This window comes from Centruroides vittatus, unplaced genomic scaffold (assembly GCF_030686945.1).
Source record: "Centruroides vittatus isolate TY-2023 unplaced genomic scaffold, ASM3068694v2 contig_880, whole genome shotgun sequence".
Classification (NCBI taxonomy): Eukaryota; Metazoa; Arthropoda; class Arachnida; order Scorpiones; family Buthidae; genus Centruroides; species Centruroides vittatus.
The window spans coordinates 1,270,288-1,296,361 of record NW_027122572.1 but is presented as its reverse complement, the minus strand read 5'-3'; the positions used below and the strand labels follow the sequence as shown (position 1 = coordinate 1,296,361).

The 26,074-nt window shown below is 26.9% G+C and overlaps 1 protein-coding gene across 1 annotated transcript in view; it reads right to left on the bottom strand.

Annotated features, from left to right (window-relative positions):
* LOC136983355 (transmembrane protein 33-like) overlaps positions 1-25,831 on the bottom strand; it is a 38,572-nt gene extending 12,741 nt beyond the window's left edge. The window contains exons 1-6 of the mRNA XM_067280069.1: positions 25,745-25,831; positions 22,326-22,422; positions 18,846-18,922; positions 8,316-8,410; positions 5,665-5,855; positions 2,043-2,110 (exon numbers count right to left, since the gene is read on the bottom strand). Of these exons, the coding sequence (XP_067136170.1) occupies positions 2,043-2,110; positions 5,665-5,855; positions 8,316-8,410; positions 18,846-18,908 (417 nt within the window). The 5' untranslated portion in view covers positions 18,909-18,922; positions 22,326-22,422; positions 25,745-25,831. The remainder of the gene's footprint in view (positions 1-2,042; positions 2,111-5,664; positions 5,856-8,315; positions 8,411-18,845; positions 18,923-22,325; positions 22,423-25,744) is intronic.
* Between the last annotated feature and the right edge of the window lie 243 nt (positions 25,832-26,074).

Below are 26,074 nucleotides of genomic sequence, written 5' to 3'. Positions count from 1 at the left end.
CTGTTAATGTGTAATATCTATTAATTGTATTTTATGCTTAATATAAACTGTTTGATGTTATGTAAAATATAAATATAAAGTGTGTGTTTCTAAATGTGAATTTATAAATTACTGTATTTTGAGAAAAAAGTCACATGTAAACTATTACTTAAACTAGGGTTTTTTATAATGTAATTAAAGCATTTTTAAAACAAGATATTATTAAAATCTAAAGTAATTTCTGGAACATAATTTTTTCTTCATTCTCTTTTTATCTTACTCAATCATTTAAATACTTTATCTAATTTCAAGTTGATATTAATATCTTTACAAATAAAATCTATTAACATACAATTCTATCTTTATGGAATGAGTTCAATGAAAAATTACTTTTTTGTATAACAGAAAGAAACATTTTCTTTGTAAAATATCAAAATAAAAATTCAAGCTTATTCCAAATTCTGTATTAACATATAATTTATATCATCAGAAATGTACTTCAAGCCATATCTTTCTTGTATAAGAATGTCTTTTGTGCAGTTTTACTGTTTATAAATATTCTTACTGATTAGTTTATTGTAATTTTAGGCAATAGGTAATAAAATTTTACACATTCAAAAATGTAAATGTCATAATTACTCATACTATTAATAGAAGCAGCATATGTTTAAGTTCTCAAATAAAATTTAAAAACTTAAATCGGCAAGTCAGAAATTAAAGTTTCTTAAAATTTATCATAAAAGTTAAGTCGGCAAAGCATTTAATTAATAACTGTATTCAAAGCTTCATTATCAGATAATATTAAGTACAGTGGAACCTCGGTATACTACCTTAATCTGTTCCTGATGTTTGGACTTATACCGAATAGGATGTATACCAAACCAACGTTTCCCATAAGTAATGTAAAAATGATTAATCCATTCTCTTGTAAAAAAAAACCTCCTCTTGACAAGGTATATTACAGGTACTCCTCACTTTACGACCGAGTTCCGTTCCAACGGCTACATCATTAAGCGAATTGGTCGATAAGCGAAGAGCTTGCGCCAGGAATATAGGATCATTGTAAAATTATACAAATTATGCAACAAACTTCAAATTTATTCATAAAAAGACTATTATAGTATGCTATTAGCCTATTATAGTACGCTTAGTGAGCATGTCACCATTCGCCACTGACCGACACTCAAGCTGAAAAAGGGGATTCCCCGAATGGCAGGTCGAAACTCGATTGGCCATAAGCACGAGTGGTCATTAAGCAGATAGGTCACAAAGTGAAGAGTACCTATAATGGGGTTGGAAAATAATTGAAACACTGTTTGAGCACATTAATAAAAAAATAAATTTTATTATAGATTTTTAAAGTTATTACAGTAACAATCGCAAATAATTGCTTCTGATACGCTGTTGCCAGCACATTGTTTTTCAGTTATCGAAAGCAAAAGCAATTTCTCAACATGATCTAATGTCTCCGATCTCTGTTTAGAAATTGATTTAACCCCTTTCGCAACGTTAGCAGATTTAATAATGTCTTTATTTTTCACGATTGTCGATATCGTCGTTCTCGGAATACGGTATGCAATAGTTAAATCTCGAACACGCATGCCACCTTCATATTTCTCAACAATCTCTTTTTTCAGTTCCATTGTGATTCTAGTCATTTTTTTAGTTTTCTGTTGCTTTTCATTTGCTTTTTTGCAATTCATGATTAATAAAAATAATAAAGTTTTACTTACATATTAAAATCAGAAGAAATTTAACAAAGTTATAGACCGTGGCACTGCAAACGTCTAGTCTGGTCTAGTACACTGATAGTGCTACTTGTTCATAGATGGTGCATATAATTGAATTAAGTCATATACCAAGCAAAATTTGTTTCGTCCAAACAAGACATATTTCGAATTGGACGTATACCGAGGTACCACTATACTTTGCAATCAAACAAATACAAACAATATAAATACTTTAGTAATCAATTTCAATGTTTTTGTAAACACCAATAAAATAAAATTATTTTAAAATTCATTAATCAATAACATAATAGTAGATTAGTCAATATTTCTTACATCCAGCAATGCCAAAGAATAACTTGAAAAATGTAGCACAGCAAAAAGAAATATTGGTAATAAAACCACTGCATCATCATTAAGGTAAACAAAAATATTAAATTATTATTATTACTATTGAAAAATAGTTTTAAAACAAAAAATGGAAGATAAATTAGATTATTTCATGACTATTCAAGAACTTTAATTTAACCATTATATTATCATCATTGAATCTGAAAACCTTTTAAAATATATAATTAATTAAACTTTTGAAAAGATTAATTTAAATTGAATCATATTCAATTATGCATTACTTCATGTCTTATTTAAAGTAAATTTAAAACATATTAAAAAAAAGAAAGTTTTATTTTTAACTTTAAACTGAACTTCATTTTAAACTGTTTATGGCTAAATTCTCTACATCCTAAAAAGAAATTTAATTTATAATAATGATTGCATTTCTAGTATGTTTACTTTATTACTTTACTTTCCTTTAATTTTTAAAATAGTTTATTATATATATTTTACTTTAAATTAAATAATCTTTTGTAGTAAAAAAATGAGTAATAAATTTTTCAAAATTTTTTTCCTGTTAAACAGAACAATCAAGTTTATTCATTTGTAAAATAAAGAAAAAGTAATGTTTATATATACTTTAGTAATTATTTATATATTCTATTTAATTTTAAATAAATGTAATTATCATACAATGAAAATTCATTATTCATTTTTCTAACAGACTTTTATTACATAATATTGAAATATGATATAACATTAATAAAGATATATTTTACTTGATATTAGTTTGATATAATACAGTTCTATTCTAAATAAAAACAAATTAGATATTTATTTTTAATAATATAAATGATGTTGGTATATGTAGGATTTATTTTGAAAGTACTTCTGTAATTTTTAATATAAATATTGTTTTAGCTACAAAAAATATTTAAATATTTTCAATTTCATTTTAATTATATTTGATATTAGAATTTCAATTAACTATCTAATAATATCATCATATTTTGGTCTATTATATTATTCCTTTAGTATAAAATATTAATTAAATAAATAGTTGAATAATGTTACCGAAATTGTCACAGATAGATAAAAAAACTAAAGGTAGGTGATGAAATTGAACTGTAGCCCTTTCCGAACCTATCCCCAAAACTACATAGACTATGTTATCGAAAATTTTGACACATTTATATAATGATAATTTAGAAAAAATTATCATCAATTACAATCTGTTTAGTTTGTGTATATTCTTGATTCTATAAATCAGTAATGAGCAATCTTTTCCAGATGTGGGCTGCAGAAAATTTCATAGGCTTTTGGTGAGCAGCATACCTTTTTTTTTTATTATGGTGTTGCAGCTAAGCCTGTCAAGGATCAACATATTCAATAACCTCCAGTACAGTGGAAACTAAAATAATATATGCTAATGATATGCAAACTAGTAATATATAATTTATTCTTTTCACTGGTCTAGTTTGAATATTTTTTGTTATGAATATCAGCTTAATTAGAGTTGCATAATGACTTAAGACAGAAACAAAAAAATAAAATTATGTTGTTAAAGCCCTAGGGGCTGCATATTAGGAACTTGCTTATGGACTACACATGGCTTGGGGCTGCAGGTTGCTCATAGTTGCTATAAATCAATACCTAAAATTAACAGACCATATTCAGAATCCACTAATGTCAGAATTACAACTTTACACAATAAAAACTAATATATTATGTTTAGTTGTTTAATTTTCACTCATTACTATGTATACTGAGATAGGTAACACACAGATTGAAGAACATATAGCTAGATTTTGGAATAGAATGTGTACCACTTACTATTGTAGTTAAATATAGAATAAATGTATATGAAGTCTTGTTAATATATTTCTATCTTTCACAATAATAGAAACACTCATCAAATTCAACTGAATTATCTAGCCATTTCACTTTATAATAATACACTATTATATCAATACAGTGATATTTAAGAGCACCTTTACAGTAAATTAAAAAAAAAAATCTTGATATAACATAATATAAAACACATTTTCTATAACATTATATCAATAATAAACTGAATTAATGATCTCTATCAAAGAAGGATTAAATTTTATTTAAAATGGAATCTATCTCCAAATCAGTTAATCAGTACATACAGATATTTTCATCTATCTTCATTCTTAATTTTAAAAAGCAATCTTTCAAAACTAAATAATTCAAATTTAAACAGATTACTATAAAATATATATACTGCCATAATTGTAATGGCATACTATTATCATTTGCATATTATATCAATAAATTAAATAATGCAAATTTTTTTTATATATCAAACATTTACCAAAATGTCATCCTCTCATCTGCAATATTTTAAAATAAAATAACAAGTTTCTAAATTGCTTTTTATTTTTAATTACCATGTGCACTGTCTATTGTTTAATTATATTATCATTTAGATTCAGAATTCATCATAATCATATTTATAACAATTTATAAAATATAAATAATAAGTGGAAATACAAAAATTCTCATTATACTTTTTACCATATTTTTTGTGCAAACTACTTATGTTTAAAAGGCAATTTGAAAAAGTGAAGTTATGTGATAGAGTGGATTATATGATGATTTAAAAATGCAATTAGAAATTTGTGCCTGTGGAGCAACATCTATTCCATAGGCATCTATATATATAAGCCATTGTCGCGTCACATCTTAGCATCTGTAACAATATCCACTCAACCCTGGATACACACCGCCTCTCCACCGAGTTGGACCCACCATGTGGCAAAGGAGGGTGGCAGAAAAAGACGTAAGGCACAATACATCACCTGTTACAGTAATCTGTATATATATATCGTAATATTATCACATACGTATATATTAATCTTATTTATTAACATCAAAATTGTATATATTTATATATATTAAGAATGCCCATTAGGGGGCGTCCCGGGCTACTAGTTGAGTATAAATGGTAAAGCAAGTTATGCAAAGGTTGTATTTTTGATTATAGCAATTCTGCAGGGTATATGCCACTGTAGGTGATACAAACAAAAATATGGTACTTCTTTTGTAAGTATCCAAGAGGTTAATAAAAAAATTCAAAAATGTTACAAATTTTTATAAAAGATAGCTATAAAAATTTTACATCTTTAACACTTCTTAACAAATTATTTTGGAAAAATGTATTAACTAACTAACTCAGGTAACACAAGCACCACAATATATAGTATTTAAAAAAAAACTGTTTAGTTCATGGAGCTAAATTTTTTATCAGTGGAAATGTTTTTAATCTTTCAAATCATCATTAGCTTTTATAGCTATGTTTGAACAAAGAATGGCACTTGCAGGATTGCAACAAGGTTGAAATATAAAATATGACTTACAATAGAAAGAACCTGAACTAAACAGTTTTGTTGTACACTGTATATTATTATGCTTAAAATTTTAATTAATAAAGTAATGAAATACTTGTCTTTGACATAACTGAAAACTATATAAATACATCTAATAAAAATTTCAGTTTAAAACTAATGAAATTCTTAATTTTACGTAAAAACTAAATTTCTTAATAAAAATTTAAAACTATTTTCTAATTTATTATTATGAATTAGACATTAAAGGATACAAGTCATTGGGTATACATAGAGAAAAATAAGAGAATAAAAGAGATAGTGGCAACTATCCTCTAATAGCAACCGAGCAAAGAATTCTCTTGTAAAGCTGAATCTCACATTGTGCAAGCGTTGATGGAGACGCAGGGCACTTGTGGCAGCATTACTCATCAAAGCTTTGTAATAATAATTATAAGGATTAACTCTGAAATGCAATAAAAACAACTCATTAATTCATAAAAAAATTTATTTCAATTTATGAGATTATTTAATATATAAGTTAAAAATTCAAAATACAATTATGCAGTGATATGATATACAGTTGAATGTCATTTATACATTTTTCAAGAGAGTTGAGAAAAATATCATGTAAGTAAGAAAAACATGCAATTGAAACTACTTCTGAATTGCTTTCAGAGTGAATATAATTGTCACAAAAGCATGGCACAACATAAATTAACACTGCATAACTAAATTTGTATGTGTAATTCTTAAAACAGAAGTTTCAATTTATTACATGTATAACACATTTGAACAATGTCTAAAAAGAAAAGTAGAACAGTATGAATTTAAGTCATACTTTTTGAAAAATTAAGCAAATTTTGTTTCTTGTTTTTTCAATAGACTTGTCACACTGGTACAGTATGTGATAACAGTTATTTTTTCCCCCACCAAAACTCTAGTCACGTGAAAAAATGAAGGTCATTCTAAAAGTTAGCTCACATTGACAGCAAATAGTGAAAACAAATGAGAAACTGTAAAACAATTTTTATTAGCAAAATTGGTTCACACTACAAAACATGGAAAGTGAAAATTTTCAACATGTTGGACTGGCAGAGTGATTTACTAAACTGGATAATTTGTCAAAAACAATATCACATTACATATTATTTGTTTTGCTTTTTGCATATGTTGATGATTCACTGTCAGTGTGTTAAGTGAATACATGATTTGCTTTTCCATTTTTTTTTTTTTTTACTTTCCCAGCACTGTTATATATAACAGAAAGAAAGTATGGTGATTGGTCCCCCACAAAATTTCTACATTTTTGGACTCAGGAGACCATGAAACATTGAGAAATGCAAAATAATTTGAGGGTTTTTCTGTATGTATGGATGTTAGTATGTGCATGGGTAGGGCACAATTTTGTTCACCCTCTTTGAACTTAACTCCTGTGCTTTTTGTCAAAAATTGCAATGTACCTAATATACAAATCTCTCTGCAAACTTTTTGCAGAGAGATTTGTATATTAGGTGCATTGATGCTATTAAATTTTGGTGGTAAAAGATAGAGGGATGGGTAGATAGAAGGGGTCATATGTCATATCTCAAGTAGGTTGCACTTAATGAAGATTTTACTAATTATTAGCATTTATAATTTTTTTAAAAATAAAATCCATCCCTACCCTCAAAATTAAGCTTTTTATCATTCTATAATAATTAAAAATATAAAAAGTTTTTAAAATTAAATATCATAACAGATGGCACCACATTCATTTTTAAATGTTGCCAAAAAAGTTAAGCAATTTGTTGCTGGATTTTTTTTAATAATCACTTAAAATTTTTCCATGTCAAAGTGAATAATGCATAAATAAGAAAAAGTGCTATAAAGTATTAAAAAGTATGTCATGCAAATGTAAAGTTGTATAAATAAAGAACATATAACTGAAGTGTTTTTATAACAGAAAGTACACTGCAGAATATTTTATGTATAACTGAGAAAAATATAAATTGGGTTTGACTACATTTTGTTAACCTAATTCATTCTTATCCACAAATATTTTATAACTCTACTTTATTATTATTTTTATAATTCAATTACAGTATTATCAATAGTTAATTAAATTATTAAAATTAAAAATTAAACGTATAAAATTCTGATTACATATACAGTTGGATAGAATTTTTGTCTATCAAACTTCTATAATAAAACTTATTTAACTTACAAGTATTTTATTGATCTAACAAACAGCAATTTCTGCAATTTATATAAATTTCTTTGATGCATTTATAAAATTTTAAATTCTTTCTTGATAAAATACCTAAAATAAGATTTATCATCAAAACTAAACTATCAAGACAAACTTTTTAAAATTAAATATTTATGTAAACTTTTCTATAAAGTAGGAAATTGTCTGTTTTTATAAATTCCTAATAAGCAAACAATAAAATCCATGTTATTTAGAAAAATATTATGATTAAAATTCAATTCAACATATATAATACATTCATACATAAACTTAAACAATTAAATCAAAACTTTCAATTTAAATTTTTGTTGTTTTTTTACTGTGCTCTTGTTTAAATAATAATATTCATCATAACTAAAAAACAGTTACAGATTTCAAAAATTCATAAATATATGTATTAGATGTACTTTTCTTGCTTTACATTATTATATTGTTAAAATAATATAAATGAAAATTTTAGTATTAAATTAATTTCAGAAAATGAAATATATCTAGAAAACTTATTCAAAAACTAAATATGGCACTGTAATTAGTTATGTCATGTGTATTGTTTTAGTTTCAGCATATGGATTAATAAATAACTTTTGTTTATATTAATTTATATTATAAATTCTTTGCAATTTTTGTTGAAATATTTTTTCATGAAAAAATTTCATTTGAAATTTCAAATATACTTTAATCATAATAGCTACTTACCCAAACAGAGGAATCATATACAATACTGTGAACATTATAGATCCCATTCGAATCATCCATAACAATGTATTTATTTTTTCAGCTAGCAGATATTCCTGTTAAAAAAAAAAAAAACATTTAATAAGTATTTAAATCAAGATTAATTTAATTTAAATATATAAACATTAATAATTATTAACACCTGGAATTAAATAACTCTATTTCAGAAAAAAACATCATCATCTTGTTTGTTTTTCATCAATAATATTTATAGATAAGATAAGGTACTGGTAATATGGCTAAAAGGTAGATTGCAAAAGAAAAAAAAAAAAAAAAAATAGACAAAAGATACCATTTAATAGAACACATTATGAATTTATAACCAGATTAAAGAAATGGAATTAGCTCAGGATTTCTTCAAAGAGATATACTTCATAATATAAAGAGTAAAAATGAAATTACATATGCAGATGAGCAAGCAGCTAAAGAATTTCTTCCAAAACTAGCCAAAATATGAACATGATGGATACACTCCTAATCAAGTTTGGATTGCAAATGGAAGTGGTCCTTTTGTTTTTTTTGGAAAAAAAATGCCAAGTAAAAAACTTATGTAATAAAATCACAAAAAACTGTTAGTGGTTTTAAAGCAGCCAGGAATCATGTGACCTTTCTATTTTGCAGTAGTTCCTTGAGAGATTGTGTATTGAAAGTACTGCTTGTCAGTTGATGCCTAAAACTGCAGTCAATGAAACATGTAGATTTGAATAGCTTGCCAACTTATTGAATACCAAAGGAAAAAAGCCTGGATGAAACAAACTTTTACTGAATGGTTCAATACATGCATACAAAAGTTAAATGCTATATAAAGAAAAAAAATATCTCAAATTTAAATTTCTATTGATTGTAGACAATGCACCTGACTATCTGGTTTTGGATCATCCAAATCTGCAATTTTGTTTTCTCCCACTTAATATGACTTCCTTGATAAAACCACTACAGTGTTTCCCTGAAAATAAGACCTAATAGAGGTTTTGCTGAATTGCTAAATATAAGGCCTCCTCCAAAAGTAATACATAAGTTTTTGTTTGAAAGCATGCCTGCCAAAATGAACACCAGAGCATGCAGCTGTGATTCTTTTTAGCCCGCCGCCATTGTCCCCTACCTTCACCATCTGTTGCAGAGCAGCTGCATGCAAGACATGAAGACCTTCACCTACCACCAACCCCAATGTTCCCTTCTGCAGCCGTCACTTATAAATGTGCAGGCAAGGCACTGAGAGACCCGTTGCCTACTGCCATACTGTACACTGTCCTTGCTGTGCCATACGAGTGTGCTGTGGTGAGCTCCCCTTGGAGGCCAGAAGCTGCCATCCATACGAAAAATAAGATATCCCCTGAAAATAAGACCTAGCACATTTTTGGGAGCAAAAATTAATATAAGACACTCATAACGATGGTGGATTGCACGCTGATCTCTTTCATAAGCAAGAAACGAGAAAATTCACATCCAGGCGTTAAGTGTTAATGAATATCGCTATAATCACTAGCGTTTTCGACGAAACTATTTTCGTCTTCCTCAGGTGGATAAAAACGGATAAAATCCTCTTTCGAATCAAAAAATTTTCGAAATGCAAAAACCGCTTTAGAACTTTGGAACACACTCACCGATGGAACAGAGCAAGAAGAAATTTAAATGTGCGTGCGTGGTGACGTAGCGCATGCACTATAAATTACTGAAACGTGGAGCTAGAGGTGTTGTTTTAATCTGTTATATAAGTTAACCCACATAACAGGCAAATCAAGCGTGGGCGTGTTGCACGGATTTAGTGCAGCAGTAAGAAAGGCCTCCCAAATAAACACGATGCTCCTGTTATTACAATGCCTGAGCATCATCACCTGGTCCCATAGCGGGGTGTATGGGTGCTGTAACACCCATACACCCCGCTATGGGACCAGAATGTTGGCCTGTCAGACCAACATTCTGACAACCAGAATGTTGGCCTGTCGTATTTCCAAACACCAACTTTCCCCGAAAATAAGACACTGTCTTATTTTCGGGGAAACAGGGTATATTAGGGTGTAATTTCAACATTTAAAATGTATTAAGTAAAGCAAATATTCTAATACATTTTGGATAAACTAGATGACTATATAACACAGTCATTGATGTGAAGAAAAAAATTTTCTGTTGTGGACTGTATCAAACATATAGTATTGGTATTATCAGAATTAAGACCCATCAACAATGAATGCATGTTGAAATGTTATTTGGCCAGAATGTGTTAGAAACAAAAATCTTGTGCTTCCAAATAAGACTGAACATTCTAATATCGCTGTGGTACATGCAGGTAAAGAAGAATTTTCTGATTTATCATCGTAGATGATGAATTGCTGGTAGACAAAGCTCTCAGTAAAGATGAAATAATAAAGATGAGTTGTCTTTGAGAATCTGGATTAAAAAAAGAAAAGTAATGATGACAAAGTGATTCCACTCACTGGAAGTTTCATTAAAGAAGAATTTTAACTGGCAAGTAAATTGAGAAATCACTTTCTTACACATGATCCCATAGTTGAATAAACTGAGCATCTTAACACTTTTGCTGCCAATTGATTCAATTTTGCATCATTTTGACACTGAAAGATTTTGGATTTACTAAAATATGTGCATGCATGTTATTTTTCAGATGTTATTAATTATTACAATATTTGGAAGTATAAAAAATACTGTAGAGATATTTTATTGCTTGGTTTCATATTTTCCAAGACATATTTAATTATAATGGTTTTTCATCATTTTGCCCCAGAAAAGAGCCATTCACAAATGTTAAATGTGATCTGGGGTCATGTATGGCCAGTAGTGATATTCAGCAGGTTCGCACAGGTTCGGCCGAACCCGTTGGTAAAATTTTCAGTTTCCCAAACCTTGTTAAACACACATAACATTTCTCAGTGGTTTTGTTTCTTTTAAAAAATATATTAAAATATACGTATTATACTCTGTAACACTACTAAACTAGAGCCTTATACTCTGTTCGCACCGAGCATTTCAATCTAGATTGTGAGCAAGGTCGGGGACTATGTCTTGGTGTGATCTCTCTCGACCGAAATGAGGTTTAATCACGATCGATTCAAGAGAGTTCTTGAAACTATATCCAGTCATAAGAGAGATCCCACAATCTCACGCGCGCGAGATAATACAAGATGGCTGTGGAACACGTGTTGGGCTATGGACAGCGAAATAAAAAGGACATTGTATTTCGAGAGACAATGATATCTGTCTACTATGAGTAGCCATTCAAGGTGAAAAATTTCTCTGCCTAAAAAATAAAAAAAAAAAAAAAAAAAAAAGGTCGACAGCACTAATATACTATTGTTACCTGGTCCTGGGCCCCTTATGTTCCAAATATTATTAGATATATCGCAAGAAAAGGTATTGTATTTATTTCTAGCCAAAACTTCCATTTTGTTTGTCGGCGATTGTTAGGGAAAAATTTTCTGCTAGCGAACCCTTTGTTAACTATTTCAAATATCACCACTGTGTATGGCCCTATCTATCGAGAATTATACAATGATCTTGATAACATAGGGCCATACATCCAAAGCAGGATCACAATGCTGGAAACAAGTGCTAATTTTGTTCACAAAAAACTTTCAGTCATTAAAACATGAAAATGTCAACCAAAACATTTTAAATGATGACAGTGATTTTGTAGTCTAATACAAATGAATTGACTTGTCAGAAAGTTACAGCAAATAAAATTAGTTATTATGTATGGATGTTAACTCCCACAAAACACTAGTTATTAGTCTTAATATAGCCTGATAGATCATTTGGTAATTTGTCCTAATGTCTCTTGTGTTTAAACTGTGTCTATAAGCAAAATTCTGCACTGGAATGGTCTAAAAAAAGCCAAAAAAGTTTTGAAGTGTAAAATTATCAACTGAACTGTAAGATTAGTGAACTTTATGTATGCTATATATTTTTGTCCAATTTCTGTTTTTATGAATTATTGATATATTATTTTTTTTTATAAATATTAATTTACTTTATATATATATATATATATATTCACACATAATTTTTATACATTTATGAAATAAAAATTGCATGCAAATACATAAAAATCAAACTAAAATTTTGACAAATTTTCATATAACTTTTTTAAACACAACCTATTATATTTAATCAGTTTATTGTAGTTTTACTGCTTTTGAGTTCTGGAGTGAATCTTCCATTTTTTCATATGGATAGAATCTTTCTACAGTTTTAATATGGATTTTTCAGGAATGTTTCTAACTTGTAAAAGCACATGTATGGATTTATAGATATAAAAATATGTGGCATCAACATAATACCAAAGAATTATAAAAATACCAATATAACAAACAGTATGCAATATTTCAGTTCTAAATTATATTAAAAAAGAAACAGTTGATGAGAACATATTCCATTTTAACGTTTAATGCTTCTTTAAAATATATTTCTTGATTCAAATAAATACAGGCTTTATGTAATAAAATACATAAAAATTTAATGTCTGAAATAAATTCAGACATAAAATTTTTACATTTGCTCTATGCAGCAGAATTGTTAATACTTTGAAATTTGCTTTACTGATAACAACTGACTGATAGCATTAAGCAGGGTTAGTATCAATAAATAAGATTATACAGTAGAGAGTCGTTTATCCGAACACCGGTTATCCGAAACGTTGGTTATCTGAACGCTTTCCAGTCGGACTATGTTGTGCTGAATCAAACTTTTTGATATTAGATTTACTTCTAAAGTATAATTTTTATGTTTTTATATTTTTCAATATATTTATTTTGTTTGTATAAAATAAAGAAATAATTTTTACAATACAATAGCCTCAATTATTATTATAAAAATTTTCGTTAGGCTTAAAATCGACAAAAATTCAACACGAAGCAACACGCAACAGAAAAAAATTTCAACATTGGACAGGTTAATATATTTTTTGTACATAATCAGTTATCCGAAAAATCAGTTATCTGAACAACCCCAGTCCCCAATTGATTCGGATAAATGACTCTCCACTGTAATGCATTAAATTTTGGTTTATTGACTCTGACATTACAATACAAAAATCTGAAAATTGTTTGAAACAAAGTTTCTCATAAAAGGACATCCTTTGACACCTGAATGGCTGTGGTGACACCTTCACCACTCAGCCATTAATCTATCACTTTTGGGAACCTGGGATCGAATCCAGACGGCTTGAAAAACCCCATTAATTTATCATACCCATGATAAATTAATGGGACCAGCTGAGTGGTGAAGGTGTCACCACTCAGCTGGTCTGTTTCAGATGTGCCAGGTCCCATCCCTCCCCACCCGGCAGACCCATTCAAACTTAATCCATAATGGGCTTCATAAAAAGGCCCTTTTAGTGCCCATATGCCAGACAAAGTAAAAAAAACTCTTGGCACCTTATGATTATGAATCCTTGGCTCCTAAAAAAACATTAAAACAATTAAAAATTGTTATTTATTTCTACTAATAATGTATATTTAAAGATTTATTGATTACAATAATAATAACTGTTAATAATTAATAATTCATTCAAGAAATACAGTAACTAAAATAAAAAATGCACACCAGATATTTTCAAAAGTTTTGATAAAATTTAATTGAATATATTTATTCTCTATATTTAAATAATATTTATTATTAACATATTATTTCTTTTCATTAAAGTGCCAATACGAATGATAATTTATTCACTGTAGAAAGGGCAAAAACAATTATAAGCAGCTAGCAATTTTTAAGCATAGGGAGTTTAAAAGAATTGTAAAAGTATGAAATTAATTAATCTAATAGCCCAATGTTAATGTACTTTGAAATGGTCAATGAATTTCATTCGTTTATAATTTAAATTATAAATTTGGTTTAATTATTAACAGTTAAATGATTTGTAACCAATTTTCTTGAATTCCCACACATTTAACATTAGAAATTGAAATTATGCTTTTGACTGGCTGACAAATTTCAATAGCAAAAAATTTGAAAATTAATCCTTTAGAAATTTAAAATGTTTTCTGTGATTAGATTTTAAAAAAAGTTGCTTTTTGTATTGTAGAATGGTAGTTTCCACTTATGTTATTTTTTTTTCAAATGGTCCCTTTAAAAATACAGAATCAAGTTTTTAGTGTTCATGTTTTGCATGAGTCACTTAGGATACAGTGCTTGAAGTAAAATTATCCAAGTTGTTGCTTTTGAGTGCCAACCCACTGTTCTAAAAGCAACAACTGATGATCATAATTTGATCATAAAACAAATGATCATAATTTTACTACCAAAAGAAAAATTATATTCTGTCAAGTTTGTTTTAAACAGGTAATATTTAGTATTATTTTTGTTGGGCAAACCAAAGTACAGTGATACCTTGTACTTCAAGTGCTCCAGAGTTCAAATGAAAAATTCAACAAAAATTTGCATCTGAGTTTGAAATGTGCACACAGTGAAAAAATGTGCTCACAGCATAAACACAATCTGCTGTATGCCCAAAGCATCTCTCACTGTCATGCTATGCTAGTATGTTTTCAGTGCTTTTTTTGTTTTATTTTTAATGTGTTTGGTTATATATACTGTATTATGTTATTTGTGAATTTTTAATAATTTCTTCTTGCAATTTTACTTTATAAACAGATTTTGGATGCCCTGTACATTTTGTAGCCTTTAATTCAAAATTTCCCAAACAGAACTTTTTAAACCACATTTGACATGTTTGAAGTTTAGAAGTACTTTCCCATACACATTACAATTGTTTTTACTGTTTGTATAGTGTTATATCTTATTCGAAAATTATAAAACAAAATATGTCTGATATACTTTTTATCCAAAGACATTACAACTTGATTTTATTCAAACAAGTTGTAAAGTATAGAATTTAAAGTAATACTTTAAACAAAGGATAAAATCTCACATTATCTATAATATGTCAAGTGTCACAACTGTTATAATTAAATCGCACATTTATGCTAAGATGTGGGAGTCCACTGTGTATGTGTAGGTGACCAATAAATGCAATGTCTTGCTGCTCAGTTAAAGTGGACTTGGCATATGGCTAAAGTAATTCTGGGAATATTCCAAATCATATTGCTATACTGAAAAGGACTACTGCAGGTGGGTGCTTTGCTATCTAAGAATAGTTTTTTTGCAGCTACTGGCAGAATTTCAGTGACAATTGCATCAAAATATGAAAAACTTATGAAAAACAATCCAGATTAGTCAACTAAGAAAAACTGCAGAAATTCTATCCAGAATTTGCATATAGCAGACCTTCAACACTCTCCAAGTGAAACTGATGAATTCAAGTACGCATCAATTGCATCTCGTAATGTAGAGAGTAGTTCTCATTTAAAAAGTATTTCAGGAGATAAGAGAACTTTTCTAGAGTAATTTGGAAAAAGTGCTTGTAGTTTATCACAATCACGTTGCAGTGCAAAAATTATTTTGAAAAACACAAAATAAAATAAATACAGTTTTTTAGAGTATATTGCCCTATTTTTATTATTTTTAAAATTAAACAATGTAACAAAAATTTTATGAATGAAAATGTAAAAAAACAAATTACTATTGTTTACACAAATTTGAATATATAAATTGTAGCACATTATGCTTTGAATCAGTTTGATTAACATTGAAGTTTTTTAATAGCCTATTTTCAATATTAGTGTCTATTGATTTGACTACTTTGAACTTTTAATGCCTATTTATATGATTTTTAGTGTCCAGGTTCCTAGCCTTAATTATTATTCAAGATTCACAAGTATGTCTACCTCACACCTCACATTTTATTCCTGAAAAAGAGATAAGTGTTTCTTTGATATTCATGAATGTTGGAGTCTAAGTATTTAACAAACAGCATTTGTAAACTATCATTTTAAGTTTAATTTCCAATTGTTTTCACATTAGTTTTAATTTTAAAAGTAGTGGTATGTGCTGTTATTTGAAAAAAAATCATGGATGGTAAACTGATGCAGTGTACAAATTATAATGTTTTACTGAAGTTTTCTGATAGTAAAACATTAGATCAGATATGTGGAATCATCTTAAGTCCAAGCATATTTTACTGCTAAGTCAAAAAAGATAATAAAAATGATATTGTAATAATGACACTGCTTTCACTGGCTGTTCAAAACTAGTTTTGAAAACAAATTTACAGTTTTTGCTGAAGCTATTGCTTATCAAAAATCAGTTAATCAGTTTTACCAGAAACTTGTTTAGTTGTCAGTATTATAAAAATCTATTATTAGTAATTTTAATTCAAATTGTTGAATTAAATGTTAAAATGTTTGTCTGGTTAATTGCAAATGCATGTGAATATTACTGAATGTCACAAAATGCTCACACAATAGTCAAAAATTTTTTCTTTAGATAATTTATAGAAAACAATTTAAATGTTATTTAATAATTAGCTTATTTGTTATGTTTCCTAATAGAGTTATTCACAAGACTGGTTTATGAATCTATATAATTGGTTTTTTTTTTAATTAGAAAATGATATATAGAATATATATATGAAAAATTACCAACACATCACACTATATAATATTATAAATGTGAATATCATTTTATTTACAGTGGATTATGATGAAATAAATTTCTCATTCTTCAAGTATTTTTGTTATGTTTAATTACAACTTCTTCAGAAAGACTGAAATAGTTTGCATATTAAAAGCTTTTAAATAGCCAGTTTAAAATCAATATAATATAATAAGCTTTCAAATCTTCACTCAAATTATTGTTGAGATACAAAAATACTAGAACTATTAATAACTACAGCAATATAAAAAAAATTAACCAAATAACATTGTGCTTGTCTGATTTATTTATTTATTTATTTATTGTAATATTTTAGAAAATTTTTCAAAAAGAAACAAACACACAATTAATTTTTCTTAATTACTGAATTTTTTCTTTATTTTATTAATTCTCACTCTGTTTATTCAGATCATAGCAACAGATACACCAATAACTTTTATATAATTTGAAAAAGGTCAGTTTGACCTTTTTACTTTAAAAAGGTCATTTTGCCAATATATCTAAATTTCTTATACAGTATCATTTTGCAAGGTCATGTCTACACATTCACTATTTGCCAAATGCTGAGCAAACATTTAGTGAATACTGAGTAGTGTGGATGGTTTACTCACAATGAATGTTCAGTACTCACCATTTCTTGACTCTTGTCAGTAAATTGTGCAGAATCAAAGGAGATGAATATTTGCTTCCATGTATTCATGATGCCCATCTACATATTTGTGCTCACATTAGTGTATTTTCTTGCTTTGGGTCACCAGTATTGCTATTTTAGTCTTTTTTAAACTAGATCTAGTCTTCTAGTTTTGAACTTTTTTTTCTGATCTTTTTTGGAATACAGTTTTATTGTGTTGTTTTTTAAAAAATTCTCTTCTTTTTCATTGACATTTTCCTGCTTTGGTGAAGTAATACCATCTACCAATATCATGTTTTAAGCTTATTTTTCATTAACAGATATGAACTACTCATATCTATAAAAACAGAAGCATAAGAGAATTGTCCATTTTCTTGATCTTGGACAAAAATTCATTGTTCCCACAACAAACCAATGCTTGGCAAATAACTTCATGTGCAGGTTGCACTGTATACAGCCAAAATTTCCACTTGCCAATATTTTTATTTAAGTGGCAACAAAAATATAATACTGACAACAGCAAGTAGTAATAAAATCCTAGTCTACTTGTTTTGACAGCATAAAATTGAATCACAAATCATACTTCACGAAAAACAGCAAAATGTCAAGCTTGAACAATGGAAGTCCCATGCACCACACATCTAGCAATTTCATGATGTCACCGGCAAATTCAGGAAGAAAAGTAGGAAGTGACGTTGACAACCAAAAGTAGTTTTGTGCAATGCTGCCTAGCGTTTCCAGATTGGGATTTTTTATCTATCAACAGAAATTTTGGGGAATTTTTTGGAATGACTTTTTCACTTTGATCTTTTTTCATTAGACTAAAACAAAAATTTTGACAAGACAGAACCCCTGTGAAATTTACTCATCTTCATAACAAATACAACTTGAAATCATCAGTTTCATTCAATATTTATCAAACACAACCAGCATAATAAGCTTTTCAAAGGAGCTTGAATTTTACTAGTTTATTATTCAAAGGAGTTGATAATGATATCAAATAAGGAATTTTGTATAAAAAAAAGATTAAAATAAATTATTATTCAACTAACATTAAACAAATCAACAAAGCTTAAATAAAGAATTATGCAAACTGTGTTTTGACATTAAAATATTTTTATTAGTGACAAAATATGGATAGAATATTCTAATGCTGAAAGGTAGTTTGTGTAACTTTGTTTATTAAGTATAGAGTCAAGTGCACCCAGGACTTGTAAAGCTTAAATATTTTAAATTTGTAATTTCAAGATAATTAGGATCAATAAAGAATATTTATTCTAAAAAAAAAAAAAAAAATGCAAATTACTTATTATGTATACATTAAATACACAATGAACATATAAAAATATTACCAGAGCAGGTTGCAGCCCTTTTCTTTGAGCATTTGAACTGTTTTCTTGAGATGTCTCACTCATAATGATAATTTAACCTAGAAAATATTTCAAATGAGACAAAACTTTTACAAATTTGCAATATAACATAAATATTAAAAATTACTATTATTTTTTTCATACATTATTAGAAAAATTGAATTTTTTAAAAATCAAAATAAATATATTTCAAATCTTCCATATTTATAACTAATATAAATTATTAAAACCTCCCAAAAATCATTGAAAATTTTTTGAAGTGAATCAGTCAGAAGAACATATGAACAAAAGTTATGTTAGAATGGATAGTAATTTAGTCATAGAATCTGACAATTCAAATGACGTCAATAAAAATGAAAATGATAGTATTGCACTAACAATGTTCAACAAATAAGTCAAAGATTATAAAAATAAAAGTTTTAAAATACAGCATAATAAAATTTCCTGAAGTCAGTATGAATGAGTTATAACATGTAATTAAAAAATTGGTATTGATTATTAAAGTAAATAAAATAAAAAAGTAAATGAAATTTAAAAAACTGCAATACAAAATTTAATAAGTTCATATTCATTCATTTATTAATTTTGTTTTCATTAATCAAGCAAGATCAATTGTTATTTGCAAGTATTATGAAATTCTGATTGAAGTAAAGAAAACAAATGTTTGGATGAAGTTTTTCCATTTAGAAGAATTTTGTAACAATCTACAAATTTTTAAATTAATAATTACCCAATGGTCATTCACAAATTTTAATCAAAAACTAAATTATCAAACAAATGCTTTTGATTTTTTTTTGTTTTTACTATCAGAATGCATATTATAAAGTTTACAATTCTTGGCTTTCATTTATACATATTTATAATCACAACATACTACGATTTATACTTTGCAATAAAATTTCTCTAATCAAATTTCAACAAATTTGACTAGAAGTTTGCAAAATAATTTAAACGTTAACTTGAATCAATATGTTTAAAGTAAGATTCATAAACTACAAAGAAAACTCATTTTAAAATACTATGATACAGACAGATATAAATGCTGATTTCTTAAAGTATAAATCAATTCAAAATTAAAAGTTTTGTATTATATTGTATGAACAAAAAATATATCTTAAATTAAAAAACTTTATAAACAAATTTACTCTTTGGTAAATTAAATCAATATTTATATTAAATAAACATTATTGATGTTTTAACATTAAAAAATTTTTTCTACATTTATATTTTTATATTACATCAAAATATAACAATTTAATAAACAAGAGTATCATTTCAATGGTCAAAAAATTTTCTAAGAACGGCTTCAGAATTCTTGTTTATTATTAAATTATTTTCATGAGTTCCTATACATTTTAGTCTACATTTTAAGATTTTAATTTTCTCACTACTTTCAATGTTTTTATTTTTAAATAAACTTTTTGCTTCTTTAAATTTTATACAAAAAATACTATAAAAATTTAAAAACAGGGTTTCATAAGCTTAGTACTATCCCAGGGGTAGAGTTGGGCTCATTTTGTCCCCCCTTTTTTGAACAAATGTAGTACATACAGAATGTTTCTTAATCAATAACTAGCAGTTTCAAAGACTTTATTTTTTGTTAGTAAAATAATATTAATTTATAGGAGAACAAACCACTAAGTTTTTTTCAGGTCCAGGGAAAAAATCCCCAGTTTCTCTTCTTGACAACCAATTTATAATCTGAATGTGACAGTATCATTTGATTTAAGGTTTTTAAGATTATACTTTTTATAAATATATAAAAAAGTCTAGTTTTTAATTCAAAGATCAAGAAAAATAATATACTCTTAAACAGGACAAAATTTTATCAATGAGTTCATCACATTCTAAAACAACTAAATATGGAAGAAAGAAAATTAAAAAACATTTTAAATATATTTTCATAATTTTATTTATTTAAATTTATATGCAAAATGATAATCAACCACAAGTTTATATTTTAGAAAAAAAAAAAAAGCAAATTTGATGTTTCATCATAATGATGGGCTTGATCGAAAGTATTTGAGAAAGTGATTCTAATTTAATTTAGTAAGCTCCAATAAAGCACAGCTTTGAGTTTATGTAATATAAAACAAAAATATTAAATTTTGTTTGTGGTAAGCATTAAAAATTTTTTTAAATGGTTAAAAAGATAAGCTACATCAACGAAAACAAGATTTTACTTCTTAGCCTTGACTTAAAAACTGAAACAGGGAATGAAAACATTTTTACTTGATAATCTTTGCTGTACTTTTATATATTTTATGCTTAAGTTATCCAAAATGGTACAATTACATCTCTGAACGGTTGGGTCCTTACTAAAGCTGTAGACCATATCTATAAGAACAAAAAAGTCAGAGAAACCACACCTCTACATTCGACCCTTCACGAGATACAGCCTCTGAAATCGACCCCTACTTCCAGATTGCACACAACTGCAGTCGCATCACTCCACCAAGACTATCATATTTAACTATCTAGCCCAAGGATGAGCAACCTTTTTTATAACATGGGCCAGAATAAATTTTACGTTTTTCCGCGGGCCGTAGTAGTTAATTGATGCCTTCTTGTGACCTGTAATTTTTTAGTCTGCAAATATGAAATAAATAAAAAAAAGAAGTTAATTACTACATTTATTTCTCATATCATTTATGAAAAATTACAAATTGGAAAAATAACTATTAATTAGTTATTTTTCCAATTTAATAATCTATTAAAGATCTCGTGAGCCGTAGCTGGCCTGCAGGCCGGGGGTTGCCCACCGTTGATCTAGCCCACACGACCACACTGGCTTCGAGTGGCCCATCCTAATGTTCAGTAGAGTACTCGACGTTATATAGTTTTACGGAGGTGTGGGACTCCCTCCCACGCAAGCATCGAGGCGAGAGTGAGAGCGAGCACCGAGAATAGGCAGTAGTATCGACACACAGTAAAAACCGACCTTTCGAGGTGAACATCTCGCAAAAGGTTGCAAATACAGTTGACTTTTTTGCTCATACAAGGAGTATACAATTCTGGGGTACCAAACATCCTATTATATTACAGATTTTATTTCCATTTCTGTAATATGTTTTGATATAAATCTGAGACATAAATGCAAACGTATTATAGAAAAAAGTAACCTAATTTCATATATAATGGTTAAATTACCTAATTTTCCATAATGTAAACTAAAGTCAGATTGCATCAATCACTGCTGAATAATCGCCATTACATTTAAAGATAATAAGAGAGAAATTTTACGTAAAACGAGAGGCATCAGTTTATTAATTAATAAATAATGCAAAAATCTGGAAATTAAAAAGTCACATGAAATATTTTGTGATATTATTACAAAATACGTAATTATTTCCCTTATATATTAACATCATAAAACCGTATTAGATTATTTTAAGTATAGAAAACATTCATAAACAAATCAAAATTAAATATATCGTCAAATCGTTGATAAAAAAAACTTACTTTTGAATATTTTATATCCCAAAAAACATATAATTTTCTAGGACCTTCTAGAAAACACTTATCATTCCTTCCGACACTGGATTTACTCGATGTCCCCCTAACGGTAAAATTTATTTTTATGTTTGGCATCAGAAATTTTTCGTTATTTTTTAAAAAAAGTATATTATTATATAAATAATTATCTTATTAATATTATTACTTATAAAATAAAATTATTTATTTATTATATACTTTTATATTTATTTCTTCCCTACTTTTTCTTATCTGTAAGTTGAAAAATGAGATTGATGGCGGCAAATGTGTATTGTACATAAAAATGTATTCGAATAATAATCATAATAAAAAAAAATCTCAAATATATTTGCACACGCAAAAAAGATTTCAGTGAATTTTCTTTAAAAAGTGCCATAAATATGTAGAATGAATATATTTTCTTGTAAAAGAGATATTGCGAACCGAACAATGCGAGCGCGTTGTAAATTCCGCTGAAGATTAATTTATTTTTATAAATTATTTCTAATCGGTAAAACAAAAGCAAACTGAGGAAATTTAAGGCAAAAGTATAACCTGAAATAAAAAAAAGCAAGCCGATAAACAGTTCCAAGGACCAATTATTTCAAGGTCTACCTTGAAATAATTGGTCCTTGGAATTGATATATACGAACTTTGGAAATGTTAATTGGTTTATTCTCATAAATCCTATGTAATAGTTCAAATTACGATGATATATTAAACTGATTAAATTATTAAGTATTTAGTATTATAAAAATATAAATGGGTAAATTGTCTGAAAGAAACCAAAATATGTTTATTAAAGCGTATATTTATCTATATGTTTTTTGGCGTGGAAAATATAAATTGATTGAATAAAAATAAATTAGGAGACTGTTCTTAATGAGAATATATAAAATTTTTTATAAATTAAAAGTACTAAATGAAAGCAATTTAATTGAATTAAAACAAGGTTAAATATTACTTAAAACCATATAAAAATATAATATTGTAATTGTAGTAAAATAATCTAAATAATTAATACATGATTGTGTGTATTTTATAAAGAAATAACAGTATTATTTTACTATTGTTTTTTTTAAAATTATTTTTTAATAAATTATACATTGCTCCTTATTAATCATTATAAAAAAAGGTGATGTTGATAAAGGTTTTGTAATTTAGTATTTATTAATAAGACCATTTTCAAGACTATAATAGTTTAATTGAATTGCTAATGTTCTTGCTTTTTTTCTGTTCATTCTGAATTGTAAAATTTATAATTTTAAACATTTAATATTTTAATATAAAAATTGTTTAAATCAATTACTTTTTTGTCATAAAATTAGTATTAAAAATAGAATTTCTATCAAAATTATTCTAGAAATTACATATTTTAATGATAAAATTATTTATATCTTAATCTTTAAAATCTGTAAAAATTTAACTTGGTATTTAGAAAGTAAAATTAAATATAATTAACACTGAAAATAATTTTAATTACTTTTTTCTTATTGTTGTAACAACATAACCTAAGACAGGATAATTTATTACAATTTAAATTGTCTCAGATAAAAACTTTTCATAAAGATATACTTTATATTTAGATTAAATGGTTATTATTTTACTTTAGGAAAATTTGTGAGTAATTTAGAGGCAAAACTTTCACCTAAAGTTCACCAATTTAAAGAAAAAAGTGACAAATGCAATGACCAATCCCCAAATGTTCAATTGAAACTTCAAATATAATTAAGCTTTAGTTTCAATTGTACTAAGAATCGCCATTTTTATTTAAAATAGGAATATTTCATGAATATTTTTAAGTAAATGTAAAATATTTAAATAAAAAATTACAAAAAACTTACTGTTTTTGCAGTTTTATTTATTTATTTTTTGATCATTGCCCTGCTAAAGTAACATCATTTTCCATTATAAAAAATAGAATAATTGTGTTAGATCATTAATGTTTCCATTATAATAGTGTATTTTTGACTCATTATTGCCGCTGCATACAAGAAGAGAAGAATTTTGAAATGTTTAGTCTTACTTAGTAGCAATATAATTAATTAATAATACTCGAATGGGTTTTTTTTTGCTGCATTTTTCTATATCAATTATGTTAGTAAAATAATTCAACTTATTTTTAGAAATAAAGTATATTAAATTATATTTTTTTTTACTGTAAATATAATATAATTTATGTACTGTACTGTACGTTTTAATGCAATTTTTGCATGTCATATCATTGCGTGTTTTAATCTAGAACACGTTTTAAAACTATCAAATAATTATTTTCCATATTATTGTACGTTTTATCGGAATTTCATAAATTTGTTAAAGTAAAGGCTTTGATCTCTAAATAATTCAGATCAGCATGACTTGAAATAGGGTGAAAAAGACTTTAGTAGTAGTTTTAGAGCAGAATCACATTTTGAATTTAGTAATTTGTAACTTTATTTTCCAAAATTAATAAAAATTTAATGAGATAATGCCTATAAAATTAAGAAAACTAACTTGTTCGATGAGAAAGATGTTTTTCAGTACAAGACAGGTGCATCTTTATCGATTTTCGTTAATATACAACTTGAATTACGTTCAAGCAAAACACTTCTCAGAATTATCATTTACAAAAAAAAAAAAAAAAAAAAAAAAAACACTCTTACTAAACAACATATTCCATTTAGACGTTTTATATACAGATAAATATAATTTTTAAGCGCATATTTCTGAATAAATCAGTGCAAAAATCACTCGTTTATATCAATCAAATAATCGATATTTTTCTATTAATCGATTAAATGTGTCACCTATTTATTTTTGGATCGGTCTCTATGACAACCTCCCCATAACATTGCTTGAGTAACACTAATAACTGACACAATATAAATTATCTATTTGACCCTACTCAAAATTTAGATATACATTTTTTTAGTCAATTAAATTCACCTGTCATAACTAAAAAAATCACTTAACGAAAGATTTTGTATTAAAAATGCATCTTCACATAATGACACTTACAGATTTTAAAAACGATTTAATACCGGAAACGGAAGTAATTAATTTTTTTTCTTAAATATAAGATGTCTCATCTAATTTAAACGAAAATCGCGGCGCCTCGCATTCACAATTAATATAGAGTGTATGAAGCTTATATTAACACTTTTCTTTATATAATTACAACTAAATTTAAGTCTGAATCTATTGATAAATCCTCAGAAAACGTGCAATATCTCCCTCTTAAAAAAATTTAATATACCATAAACGAATTACATCCAATAAAATAATCGATAAAAAGCTATAAAAATCAATCAGTCGAATTACTTATTTATAGCGAAATTAGTAAAGTTAAAGAAGATTTAACTTAAAATCAACTTTTATAAATTGCTAAACGACATACTTAAATATAACTTAATTTTATTTCTACTCACCAAATACGAAATAAAAGTAGTTTTTAATGTGAATAATGTAAGATGCCGGAGATGATATCTCCGGCTTCTACGTTAAACGCATAACCAGGACAGGTTTCATAAACAAGGACAAATGACGTCAGAAAAGGGAATTTACGTAAGAGAAATTTTATAGTATTAAGAATATTTATTTAAATATTATTTTCCTATAATAAATAATACAATTACAAATGAAAGAATGCGACGATAATTTTTACGATGGAAATATTTTAAATTTTCATTTGACGAGTCGCTTACTTAACAATTATCTTTCAAAGGATGAAGTGTTTTCCCTTTGGTTATTGATCGTCG